The following is a 12,673-nucleotide window of genomic DNA, read 5'->3' as shown; positions in this document are numbered from 1 at the left end:
CTATGGAGGGACGACCTGTCAGAGGTCGAGTTACTAGGTGGGCCTACCATAGGGATACAAATACCTACCTATGGGGATGACATTATGGCTAGTCTCTCTCTCTCAAAAATGGTCCGCCCAGTGGTCATATGCAGGAAATACAACAGGTCTGACACACATCGCAAATTCTCTCTCTCTCTCTCTCTCCCCCCCCCCCCCCCACCCCTCGGGCCCTTCAATTCACCTCAAATAAGCCTTACGGGAGACATCGGAAAAGGGGATGAAACCGTACCGCGCGGTCACGGCAGCTAACGCAATTCAAAGAGGTGTTAAAATCGGCGTTACGGCTGTGCGATAGCTCTTTGCAGACAGGCTAACCCAGCCCACTCTCCGCCCCTAACTCCTCCTATTTTCTGAATTTGCATTGCGCCATACGATATGGTGCTATTGCATGCGAAAAGCCCTTAATGCATGCGAAAACGCCTTATCGCATTTTGATAAATGACCCCCTTAGTTTGTAAGCCCTCTAGGAATAGGGAAATACCTACAGTACCTGAATGTAATCCACTTTGAAGTGCTGATGAAAAAAGTGGGAAAAGTGGAATATAAATCTAAATAAAAAAGTAAACCACCCCCACATTTTTTAGGGCGAGTTTGTGAAAAACCCAAATATTTGACAAATTTGATTTAATACAAGATGGTCAGAATCTAGCAACCAAGATTCAGTAAAACAGAAAAAGTCACGTTCTCTAGAGCAGTGGTTCTCAACCTTTTTTGTCCGGGACACACCTGACAGATGGTTCTCACATGCATGACACACTGAACATGTGACCATCACGGGGCTAAATGTAAACATGCACTCTGCATCCACAGAAATCCTCTCAACCCCCAGCAATGAGTGCAGAGCAGATCTAGGGCATTACCCTGTACAACTCGCCATACAAAAAAGATACCCCCACAAAGTTACACCAGTATTATGGAACACACTCAAAACAGTAACAATCCTATCTAAGAAATACAACTATTAAACCAGGCCCTAAACACTAATACACTTCCTATTAGGAAAACATAATAAGCCAAGTTGCTATAGAGCCCCACACAGAAATAATTGTAAAGCTATGCTAAAAATCAAAACAGCTGCTGAACAGAATAATATCCAACAATTAAAAAAACTCATAAAAATTATTAAAATATGTCCAAATTTCAATAAAATATTTCAAAACAGCAGACATCGCATAATACCCAATAATTAAAATGGCAATCAATCAAGAAAATACATTTAAAAAGCCACCTTTACTTACCCTCTCCAGCAACTTTCCTACTCCTTTCCCTTCCAGGCCAATATCACTCACCAGAAGCAGCAAGGGCTGAAGCTCTCTCCTCACAGTCCTCTTCTTTAGCGCCCACAACCAGACACACACACAGGCACACACACAACCAGTCTTTGTCTCTCTCACACCACTCATCTTCCTGACCAGTCGCTCTCTTTTATACAAGCACTCATTCACACACAAATGCTCTTGCACCCATTCACACCAGCTCGTACCCACACACCCATTCACACCCATACACCGATTCACACACAAAAGCTCTCACCCAAGCACTCACACACACAAGCTCTCACCCATTCACAGACACAAGCTCTCACCCATGCATCCATTCACACCCACAAACAAAGCTCTCACCCAGGCATCCATTCACAGACACAAGCTCTCACCCAGGCACCCATTCACACCCACAGACACAAGCTCTCACCCAGGCACCCATTCACACCCACACACACAAGCTCTCACCCAGGCACCCATTCACACCCAAACGCACAAGCTCTCACCAAAAACCTCTTCTTCCTTCACTGCAGGGATGGGCTCCAGTTCTGCCGCAACTTTACTCCGGTGGGCCTTCTTTTTTTGCCATCACGGGAATGGGCTCCCGTGGTGGCCTCGGTTGGGGTCGTGTTCCTCTTCGCCGCCACGGGGATGAGCTCCCATGCGGCCTTGCTTCATCGGAGTTCAACACTGCCATTCGGTAGCCCACTGACGAGCAGTTCCCATTGCCGAAATCTGCAGTACCGCAACATGGCATTCCCTACACTTGTTCGCTGCTCACTACTGTTTGGACAAGGATGGTCGACATCACAGTAACTTCTGCCAATCTGTCCTTTGTTACCTCTTCCAGGTTTAAAAACCCAATTCTTCCTGTCTAGGGCCCATTTTTTGGGTTCAGGCTGTCTCCCCGTGTTATCATCAGCACCGAAATTAGTTTTGTGCCTGTTGGCACTCGATTTGGTGCCTGTTGGCCTGAAGCTTTACTGGGAGCAGCCTGTAGCTTGGTATTCACCCATCTGTGAAGACTACCATCCTGCTTGTCCTAGGAGAAAACAGTTGCTTACCTGTAAACAGGTGTTCTCCTTGGACAGAAGGATATTGGTCATCAGGAAACCCACAGCCACCCCATGGAGTTGGGCTCTCCTGCATTTTGTTTTATTTTTTCGCTTGTGAATTCTGTTATGAGGCTGAAGAGGGATCCCGCGTGGATGTGCGGGTAGTGGCATGCTTAGTATACCAGTCAAAGTTCTAGAAACTTTAACAAAAGTTTTCCGTGCTGGGCTCCATCTGATGATGTCACCCACATGTGAGGACTGACATCCTGCTGTCCTAGGAGAACACCTGTTACAGGTAAGTAACTCTGCTTTTTATGACCTTTCCTCCTCAGTGGATCCCTTCTTATTCTCCTAAATAGAACATCAGTAACATGCACTATTATCTCTGGCTCTCTAAAACCACCTCCCCTTTTACCTTCTACGTAGGTAGGGACAGTTGTAATTGCAGCACTATTTTAATGGTTACACTGTGTATGAGAGACCCTAAGGTGGTGAGAGAAAAGAGGCGTAAGATGCACGATCTATCCACATTCTCTGGTTCTAAACATCTTCTTCCCCAAGTTAACGTTTGAGCTCTTTGTACTGTACGCATGTTACCATATGAATGCCTTGCCTGTGTGGGGTTTCTGCTATGAGTCAACTTGGTGGTAACCTGGTTTATTTCCGTGTGTAATGATGGTCATGGAGGAGCCTTTGACACAGATGTCTGCTCAGGAATACAACTGGAATCAGAATGAACAAGGAAGAGGTTTAAGTGGTTTTCTTTAACTTTTGGCTGAATTATCACAGAAATTGTAAATACTGCTTACTTAATGAATACTTGAAAAGTTTGACTTTGGGACTGGTGTGTTAGCTCCAGCTACCATGACTTCTACAGTTTCCATGTCTTTTGGACTTTTCTGTGTTTGAAAATGTATTACTCATGTGTGACTTACAAGTGAATTTTCAAAGGAGTTGCGTGTATAGAAGTAGCATATATTGTAGCATTTTTCAAAACCCATTTACGCGCATAAAGTTTTTGAGACTTCAGCCCTATGGAGTGAATTTCCAGAGGAGTTATGTGCTTAAAAGTAGCATTCCTCATCATCCAGTAAGACCAGTCCAGATGAATGGGTTATGCTCATCGACCAACAAATATGAGACAGAGATCAACAAGCTTGCTGATGTCACCCCTTATGTGCATCCCTGCTGATCTCAGCCTGCCAGTATTCTCTCTCCAGCAGAGATGGTAGGCGAATATCCTGTGCTGTTGGACTGAGGCCTAGATAGACAAGGGATCTGCTCCCAAGGTGAAAACATTCACTCCCTCCTTCAGTTGAATTCAGTCCCGGGTCTGCAATACTGTTCAAATCTGTTAAAAATGTTTTAGAGAGCTGATATCTATGACTTGTAGAATGTGACACTCAGTTAGGGATGTGCATTTGTTGTGCATTCATTTTGTATTTAAAATGAATTGAAAAAAAAATTTCATTTGTTTTGTTTCAGGTTTAAAAAACAAATAAAACTGCCAGAACTAGAAACGTTTTTTTTTTAAAAATCCCTTCTAGCCCCTCCCTTGGTCACTCTTATTCTCTTCATTGCTTGAAATGTTCTTCACAGGCAGAGGTCCTGCCAGCGAGTCAGTTACAAATGGTACTGGAAGACTGAGGCTGGCACCGTTCCATTTCTGCCTGGTCTAGGTTGAAATGAAATTGTTCATTTCTATCATTGTTCATGGTAGAAATGAACAATGGTGCTGGCCTTTGTCTTTCAGTGCCATTTACATATATATATATATATATATTTTTTTTTTTTCTCACTGATGGGGACCTGTCATTTTTTTTGTTTGGTTTTCTTTCTTTTGTAATTGGTTTTTTTTTGTTTTTTTTTTTTCCATTTTAAATAAACAGAAGTAAAGCACGCTATAAATGAACAAAAAAAAACCTGAAAACGAAATGAAAAAAAAAGTCTGTGCGCACCATTACTGTCAAATATATTAATGGGATGTAGCAAACTTTTAAACCCTAAAAGTTTCTGTGATGCAGAATATAAAAATCTAAATAAATACTTGTGGCTGAGATTTCTGCTGGTACGGTAGAAAAAAAATAAAACCACCACAACCCTTTTTTGCCTTGCAGTTAAGGGAAGAAAGCCGAAGGCTAGCGTTGGCTGCCAAAAGAGAGAAGAGAAAGGAAAAAAGGCGAAAGAAAAAAGAGGAACAAAGAAGAAAGTTGGAAGAAATTGAAGCAAAAAACAAAGAGAATTTTGAAATGCAAGCAGCACAGGAGAAGGAAAAGCAAAAATGTGAAGGTAGTTTTCCTTTCTGTGCTCCACAGACCTAAAAAAGCTTCAACGAGCTGTCAAACTAACATTGGTTTGTTAGGGGTGTGCGCACACATTTGGTTTTACATTTCATTTGAAACGAAAATAAAACATTTTCAAAAAATAAACTAAAAACAAAAAGAATGTCAGCCCCTACAAACCCTGCCTGGGCCCTCCAGCAAGCCACCCATTCTCCCCTGGATCTTTTTACCTAAGTCGCCATTCTTTACGGAGCAGGAATGATCGCCCCTGTTTCTCCTGCCTCACTGATGTTTCAATTATAACTAGTTGCAGGCAGACTGAGATTGATGCCATTATCAATTTCTTCCGTATAAAAGACAGCTAGATGCAAGTGCTTTCCCGATTTTAACTCTTGAGTTAATAAGATAGCTCCCCCCCCCCCCCCCCAACACGCTTGATGTCCAGTGCTGCTTTTATTTCCAAGTGCTCACGAGCTGTGATTAGATGTATCTCTGATTGCTAGTGATGCTGTGAAATGCAATAGATAGCATCTCTGGTGGAATCGGCTTTGCTTCCCAGCTGAGAAAAGTTGGTGGTATAAGCCATGTATTACCCTATACTGCTTATCCACAGGTTCACTCCAAGCTGAGTCACAGCCAGCTTCACCCACGGATAGAGAGTCCGACTTTTCCAGCCGTAATTGCATATTATGCAAGTACCTGCTGTGGTCTGTGCAGTCGCACTGCTTGATCCCAGTTCACTTTAAACTCTTGTCAGAAGTACTGCAATATTATAGCTTGCTTTTTTGGGGGGAGTTCACCTAAAGCGGTAGAAGTTGAATGGTTAACTTTTAATTTTTCACCTGTTACACACACCATGGTATGGTTTATTTATTTGTAACTTTTATATACCGACATTCATGTGCAAAAGTACATATCGGTTTACAGCGAATCGGTAGATGCATAAAACGAATGCATTACATCGAACAGGGGATACATAAACTGGGATGAAACTTATATGCGTATATCTTCCTTTAAAAAAAATAAATAAAGCTCATGTAGCAGAAAATCGAGAAAATATTTATTTCAATCCACTAGACATTATTCCTCCATAATCATTAAATTAAAGAAGGGAGGCAGAGAAGAAATGGTAGGAGAGAATTCTTTTACTGAGAAGGCAGTGGATGCTTGGAACTGCCTGACAGCAGAGGTGGTAGTAATGACCAAAACAGTGGCTGGAGGTTGAGTTGATTCTCTGGGAAGAAAGAAATAACCTAGCAGACTGGGTATACCAAGCGATCCTAATGCGCTGCAAACTAATATACTGCTATATGAATTAATTCCCTCATGCCCCCCCCCCCCCCCCACTCTCTAGACTGATCAAGTCCTACTGCTGTTAATGCATAGAACAAATAACTGATCAGACAGCATGTGGCTCTAGGTTGTTTCCTTTAAAGCCAATATTTTGTTTGTTCACCTAATTCAGTCTTTCCTAAACCATAGCAGTGATGCTGTGGTATCGCCTACAACCTGTTGACCCTCAATGCTTTGGATATAAAATTCATCAGTTGGCACGTGCCATGTGAAATGTCTCATTCGCCAGCTGTCATACGGATTGGCAGTCGTTACTTGGGTGTGATGCACAAGGTAATGCTCTTGGCTTTCCCACCAACTCTCGCCCTCTGCTTTAAAATGGGAAGGGTGTCACCGGCAGCTTGAATTACTGTCTGTCGGACATATTTCCTGAATTTAGTGATTAAAATCAACCTAGATGCATGTATATGTGTTCATGCTCCTGAGATTTTCAGTTGATTTCCAACATGAGTAGGGAAAAAAGACAAGAAATAGATATGCATATATCTTTTTCTTTTTTTTTTGTAAGTGTTGTGATTTTTTTTTTTTATTATTGGCTTTGTACTACTTTTGTGATGACACCGGCAGGCTGTGAGAACAATAGCAGAGCTCTGTCTGCAGATAGTTTCTTTTGGCATTTTCATTCGGCCTTGCTCTTTATTTGTGACAAGCTGAGTCTTGAGAGGGAAAAAGAGGAAAATATATATTCCTCCCCCTGAAACTCAGCTTGCCTATATGTATACGCACACACAAGGACTATATAATACACCTCCTTCTATCATTTTTTTCCGTTCTACAGATGGGCTGAGCAAGTCAGTCACAGAAATGTTAGTGACTTTTAAACATTTTCTGTAGAACTTTGAAAGACAGAGGATTGCTATTCAATCCTTTTTGGTAATGTTTGATCGCCTCCTAGTGTGAGTGTTAACAGTAACACAGTAGACAGCAGAAAAAGACCTATTGGACCATCCAGCTTGGTCATTTATTCCTGTCTACACTGCCAGCTGTATAAACTTGGCCGCTTGTAGGGTTTTTCTGCTCATTCAAGTCATTTATTTTTCTTCCTCATTGGTTGTCTACTATTGTTAGATGAGCATTCAAGATCCCATACTTAATCCATTATTCAGTTCCCCCTCCTCCACCCATGTCTTACCACAAAGTGTTTTATAATACTTTAAACAGCTACCAAAACTAGTGAGGCTGTTGCCTGAATATTCAACCTCCCCACTCCCCTTGATCTCGCTAGACAGAACCTGGCAGCACCAACTCTTGGCTTCTGGAGGATGGTAGTCTGGTACCAATCTGGATACACCATGGTTTGCTGGAATGCCAGGTTATGCTTCCTTTATCTGTCACCTTTCCCTTTGTCTCCACTCTTGAGGGAGTAAAGAGTGGGTTTGAAGGATTGTAACCTCCCAACCCTTTTTATACCATAGAGTATCACAGCAGATAAGAACCATTAGGCCCATTAGTCTTCCCAGTTTCATTTCTGGTACATTATCATACCGTACATCCCAATTGAACTCTAGTTTCCCCGTCACATCATTGTTACTAGGGGTCTTCTATGCTTACCGCATACTTCCTTGAATTCTGTTACCATTTGTGTCTCCACCATCTCTACTGAGAATACATTCCATTCCTCGATCAGCCTTCTGTGAAGAAATATTTGTTGGTGTTGCTCCTGAGTCTACCTCTTGTTCTAGAGTGTTCATTCCTATACTACTTGTGCCTGATTTGTAATATTGAGGTAATTGAATGTCTCTTATTATATCTTCTTGTTTCTTCTCTTTTACACATTAGATGTTCCTTTTTACTTTTCAGGCACTCTAGTACAAAGTTTCTTACAGTGGAACTCTACACCAGTTATTGGTGAGGCTTCACCTGGAATATTGTCTTCAGTTCTGGAGCCATACTTTGAAAGGATGCTGGAGGCAGTTACAAACCACTTCCCCTCTTCCCCCTTTCTTTGTGTGGATAAAACTTGTCATCCTCCCAGTCCCTTCAACCTGTAACCATGGGGTCATCTTCAACTCCTCTCCTTCCTTTGCTACATCCATCAAAAACACTATTAAAATGTTTCTTTCTCTAGAACACCATCAAAATCTCTCCCTTCCATTCTGACAAAGCCTTATCCACTTTATCTGCTGCTTAGGCTACTGCAACCTGCTCTTGACAGGTCTCCCAGTGAACCATCTCTTTCTTCTACAATTTACCCAGAATTCAGCTGTACAACTTATCTTTTGCCAGTGTCACTAAACTCGTGTAATCCCTTTTCTGATGCCATGGTTGTTTCCACCTGCAGTTCAAGCTTCTTAGCCTTGTACAAATGCATTTGTTCTGCAGCTCTTCACTCTCTCTCTTCTGTTCTCTCACTGCACCTCCCATGAACTCTTCTCATCAGGTGAGTTGTTTTATTTTGTGCCCTTATCCTCCACTGCCGAGACTGTGCTTTCCTCCTTGCTGCACAGTACGCTTGGAATTGACTTCCTGAGTTGGTGTCGTCATACCTCTCTGGTTGTCTTCACATCCAATCTAAAAATATACTTTTTTGAGGTTGCTTTTAAATGTTAACCTCTGATTCTCCTGATCATAGCCTTATTTATTTTAGCCATTTACTTAAATGAAGCCTCTCTTGTTCAGTATGTTGTCTTGACTATGTTTTAAGTTGTATGGAGATGGGACTCTTATGTGTGTTTGTACAGTGCTGAGTAGGTCTAATAGCACTACAGAAATTAGTAGTGGTAGAAACACTACCAAAATGGTACAGGTTCTGCACCCAGTGCTTATATGATAGCCCTCTTTAAGGTTCTCTGCCGTTTTAAAGATGGTACCTGATGTCCAGGACTTTGACTTTTGTATTGAGCCCTCTTTGCTTGGTCTGTTTCTATTACACCAGACCATCTAATGATCACTGGAATTCAGGTGACAGTCTGCCTGGATATTAGAAACACTTTTTCCATTTGTAAACATCAGGTCCATTATTTACCTTCTCGCTTGCAGAAGCCTGAAAATAGCGTTTTGAAGGGAGCCCAGGAACTCTCTGCTTCTACCTGATTCCACAGAATCTGACAGATTAAAATTTTCCACAGAAGTACCTCTCCTTTCCTTAAATTCTTATGTATATCTTTGGCTAGATTTATCTCCAACTCATTCTTTTAAACACATCTAGGTCACTCCAGTATTCCAAGGTAACCTACAGTGCCACCTCCTTTCCTCATACCTCCTTGTTTCTGTTGCTTAAAAGGTAGTGAAATAGTCTGACAAGGGATCATGGCCATAGTCAGAGAGACACTAGGGTGGATAGGGAGAGTTATGTTAGAAAAAAGAACATTATTCTATTGATAGGTCATTAGTAAGAACTTGCCTGGATTATTGTGCTCAGTTCTAGAGGCCATTGGAAAGTGATTTATGCAGAGTAAAATTGGCCACACAAAAAATTTTTAATGCAGGGGTTCAAAATTTTTTCTTTTTACAGTGCATTAAAGGTGTCCAGTGCACAAATTGTTTTGAAAAACATACTTCCTGTTACTCTCAGTAACTCTTTGTACGGGCTGGGGGGATAGTTTTAAGATCTGTTTTTATCTAAATCTGCCCCTTTAGCATTCTCTTGTTTTTCTAACTCGGGCAAAAAATTACTGTCTTTCATGATGAATTGTGGCAAAATTAATCAGATAAATTAAACAAATCATGATGGCTTTACAGTACCGATTCAACCTGATAATATGTATACTCAGGCTGGCTTTTCAGTTTTTTGCTGAACTTGTGAAGTAATAATGAATAAAGTGGCTACAAGGTGAAAATAGGAATATAGCTGGGTGGCACTTGTCGCACTAATGTAATTGCTCACCGAGTAATAGTTTATGCATGGTACATTACATAATATTTTTTCTTTGCAATAAGCAGAAATACTGATGATATACTAGAGGTGAGGGATGTTTGGCTCATGTCTATCCCCATAAAGGTTCCCTACTTTGGGGAGTTGCAAAGCTGCTGGCTATGATCCACATGAATAACTCCCAGCATGAATACAAGGGCATCCTTCAGAAACCTACTCTTTCAAGTCAAGCCATTTTTTATTTCTGATTTCTTGGTTGTGTGTCATATGCAGTAGTAGTCATTAGTAATTTTGGATAGTAACTTCGTTAAAGCTGGGTTCTGTTCAGTTCAACCCTCCCTTGTTTTACATTTAAACAGATGAGCCCCTGCTCCTAACAGAACCTCCCAGTGCAACAACCACCACGACCATAGGCATATCTGCAACATGGACAACTCTGGCAGGTCCCCATGGGAAAAGAAACAACACCATATCCACGAACAGTTCCAAGAGGAAACACAGGAAGAACAAAATCCCCTCCGAGAACATGCAGATTATTTTAGAAAACCAACTTCCCGTTGCCTTCGGGCAGCCAGAGAAAGCAAATGGAGAGACCAAGAGCAGCAGCACCAGTGAAAGCAGTGACAGCGACACGAGGATTTCCAGCTGCAGTGACGAGAGCAGCAACAGCAATAAGAGCGATTGTCATTCTTCCTTGATAGTCACGCACCCGCAGAGCAGCAAGAAGCATCCCTCGCTGCTCGTCACGTCTCCAAAGAATGACAGGAAGGCAGTCTTCTCCAAATCTGCTGGCAAGTAAGTGTATGGGGAGTTTGTGGTGGTGTAAAAGTAGAAACCTGAACCAGAATAAATCTTCTGGGGGGTTTTTTTTTTCACAGCACTTTTATTACTTTTTTCAGGCATACAAAGCAAATAGGAAGAATTGTCATTTTTCCACTAGGAACAACATAAAGAAAAGAGTCAACAGTTAATTCACTCGAATCGATTCGATACTCGAATCACTCCAGCCTATAGTAATCTTTATAGCAACCCCAAATTTGAAGGAATTTAAAGTTTTGCCCCTTCACATCATAATGCAATTTTTCAGTATTTGCAATGTCTCTAAGTTGAGCCTGCCAGTATTTTAATTTAGGGTTAAACTTTCTAAAGGTAGCCATCGTGAATCTTGCAGCCAGGATAAGTTGGCCTATGAGGCATATGTATTTAACAGGGCTCAGTAAACCCTGCCAAATACCCAACATTAATGAGAAGATTAATAATATCAGAAATCTCCTGAGCAACTTCCTTCCAGAACCCATGACACGCGGTGACAAAACCAGTACGTGTGTAAGTAAGAGCCTTGCTCACCCCTGTGAGTGTTTTTACAGATAAAATAGGGTGATTAAGACTGTTCGTACAGCTGGTGTTGGCCGATTAAAGGCAATGAGTAAATAAGTAGGCAGTGACATAGGACAGGGCAGGTATTTCCAAGATTTCAACTCATGCTCTAGCTATCTGAAATCCTTCAGTAAGTGCACAGGAGTGAATTACTGCTGCTGTGTTTTGAATGACTTGTCCGTGATCTCGATGTCTAGGATTCTTGGACAGCACTTTCCTTGGGGAGGGCAAATGTTGGAGAAGACCTTGAGATGACGGCCAAGGTTTAGGTGACATAATCATGTTTTAGAGATCTGATATCTCTGGTACACAAGAAAATCTTGACCATAGCGTTAAATATAAGTAGGGACCTTCAATTTCAGTTTTTATTTTGCTTGTGAATTTCAATGTTATGACAAGATAGGTAGGTGAAAAAATGACTTTGTTAACTCAAGGAGAAAATTCAGCAGAGTAGTCATTTTTCCATTGGTTTCTTTTTTGTTATAACCGTGAAATTCCCAGGCAAAATACAATAAAAACTGAAAATGAAGGTCCCTAAATTTAAGTTGAGCATCGGCTGATGGCTCAGGTGCATTGGATCACACTGGCACTGGGGGGATCCCCTGTCACATGGGGTGTTTTGGGCCTGCTGCTTCTTGAAGACTGCACAGGCTTAGAGAGGGAAGGAAGGCCCCTACTAACCACCTAGTGGTGCCAAGTTTATTATTCAAAGGATGTGCCCCACTAGCCTTTCTAGTGGGAAGGTAATTTGCACCACATTGCAGATTGCCTGGAGATGGGTGGGGGTGGAGAAACCAGGGAGCACGGGATGATGATAGGAATACGTTGCTCAGTCATGTATTCTTATTACAAAAAGTAAAATTAAACATGTTAGACATGATTTGATTTTAAAATAAAAATATTTTCTTTTTGTATATTCACCTGTCTCGGTGAAAGTTCAGTCCAGCCACACTGCATTATGATGTCATCATTGACTTCATTGGTTTCCATTGGTTAATTCCTCATCTGTTGACTATGTGTTTCTGACTAATTACATTGCTTGCTTGAATTTTTTCAGTCATGTAATAAAATACAGTAAAAATTTGGAAACAATTTGTATACTAATAAAATACACGAATTTCATATCCAAGAGACAGTTTCAAGACTGAGTGTAGCGGTGGTCAGAAGTAAAGATTCAAGGATTTGGTTTCTCCTTTCAGCTACTCTATCCTTAAACACTTGGATTTTGAATCCAGTATCAATTTTCATAGCATGTAGCCAGATGGACTCAGGGACCAGTTTATGTGCTCTTCTGCTAGCAGATGGGAGACGGAGTCAATTTCAAGGCTGACGTCACTAGATATACCCCTGCAATAACCTCAGCTCTTCAGTATCTCTCCGTCTCCTAGCAGATGCAGACACTATCCCACACAGTAGAATAGTGTTAAGAATTACAGCAAAGAAGAAAAAGAAAATTTTACCTTAGACGATCAAGCCCCGCTCTCCTGC

General features: G+C 41.4%; 1 protein-coding gene across 6 annotated transcripts in view; it reads left to right on the top strand.

Annotated features, from left to right (window-relative positions):
* Window positions 1-12,673, top strand: part of ANKRD17 (ankyrin repeat domain 17) — a 488,939-nt gene that overhangs the window by 355,208 nt on the left and 121,058 nt on the right. For all 6 annotated transcript variants that reach the window (XM_029598806.1, XM_029598799.1, XM_029598782.1 and 3 more), the window contains exons 25-26: window positions 4,477-4,648; window positions 10,168-10,603. In XM_029598806.1, coding sequence (XP_029454666.1) covers window positions 4,477-4,648; window positions 10,168-10,603 — 608 coding nt within the window. The remainder of the gene's footprint in view (window positions 1-4,476; window positions 4,649-10,167; window positions 10,604-12,673) is intronic.

The sequence above is a fragment of the Rhinatrema bivittatum genome, chromosome 1 (genome assembly GCF_901001135.1).
Source record: "Rhinatrema bivittatum chromosome 1, aRhiBiv1.1, whole genome shotgun sequence".
Lineage (NCBI taxonomy): Eukaryota > Metazoa > Chordata > Amphibia > Gymnophiona > Rhinatrematidae > Rhinatrema > Rhinatrema bivittatum.
The sequence above is the reverse complement of the archived record's forward strand: the minus strand, read 5'-3'. Positions and strand labels throughout refer to the sequence as shown.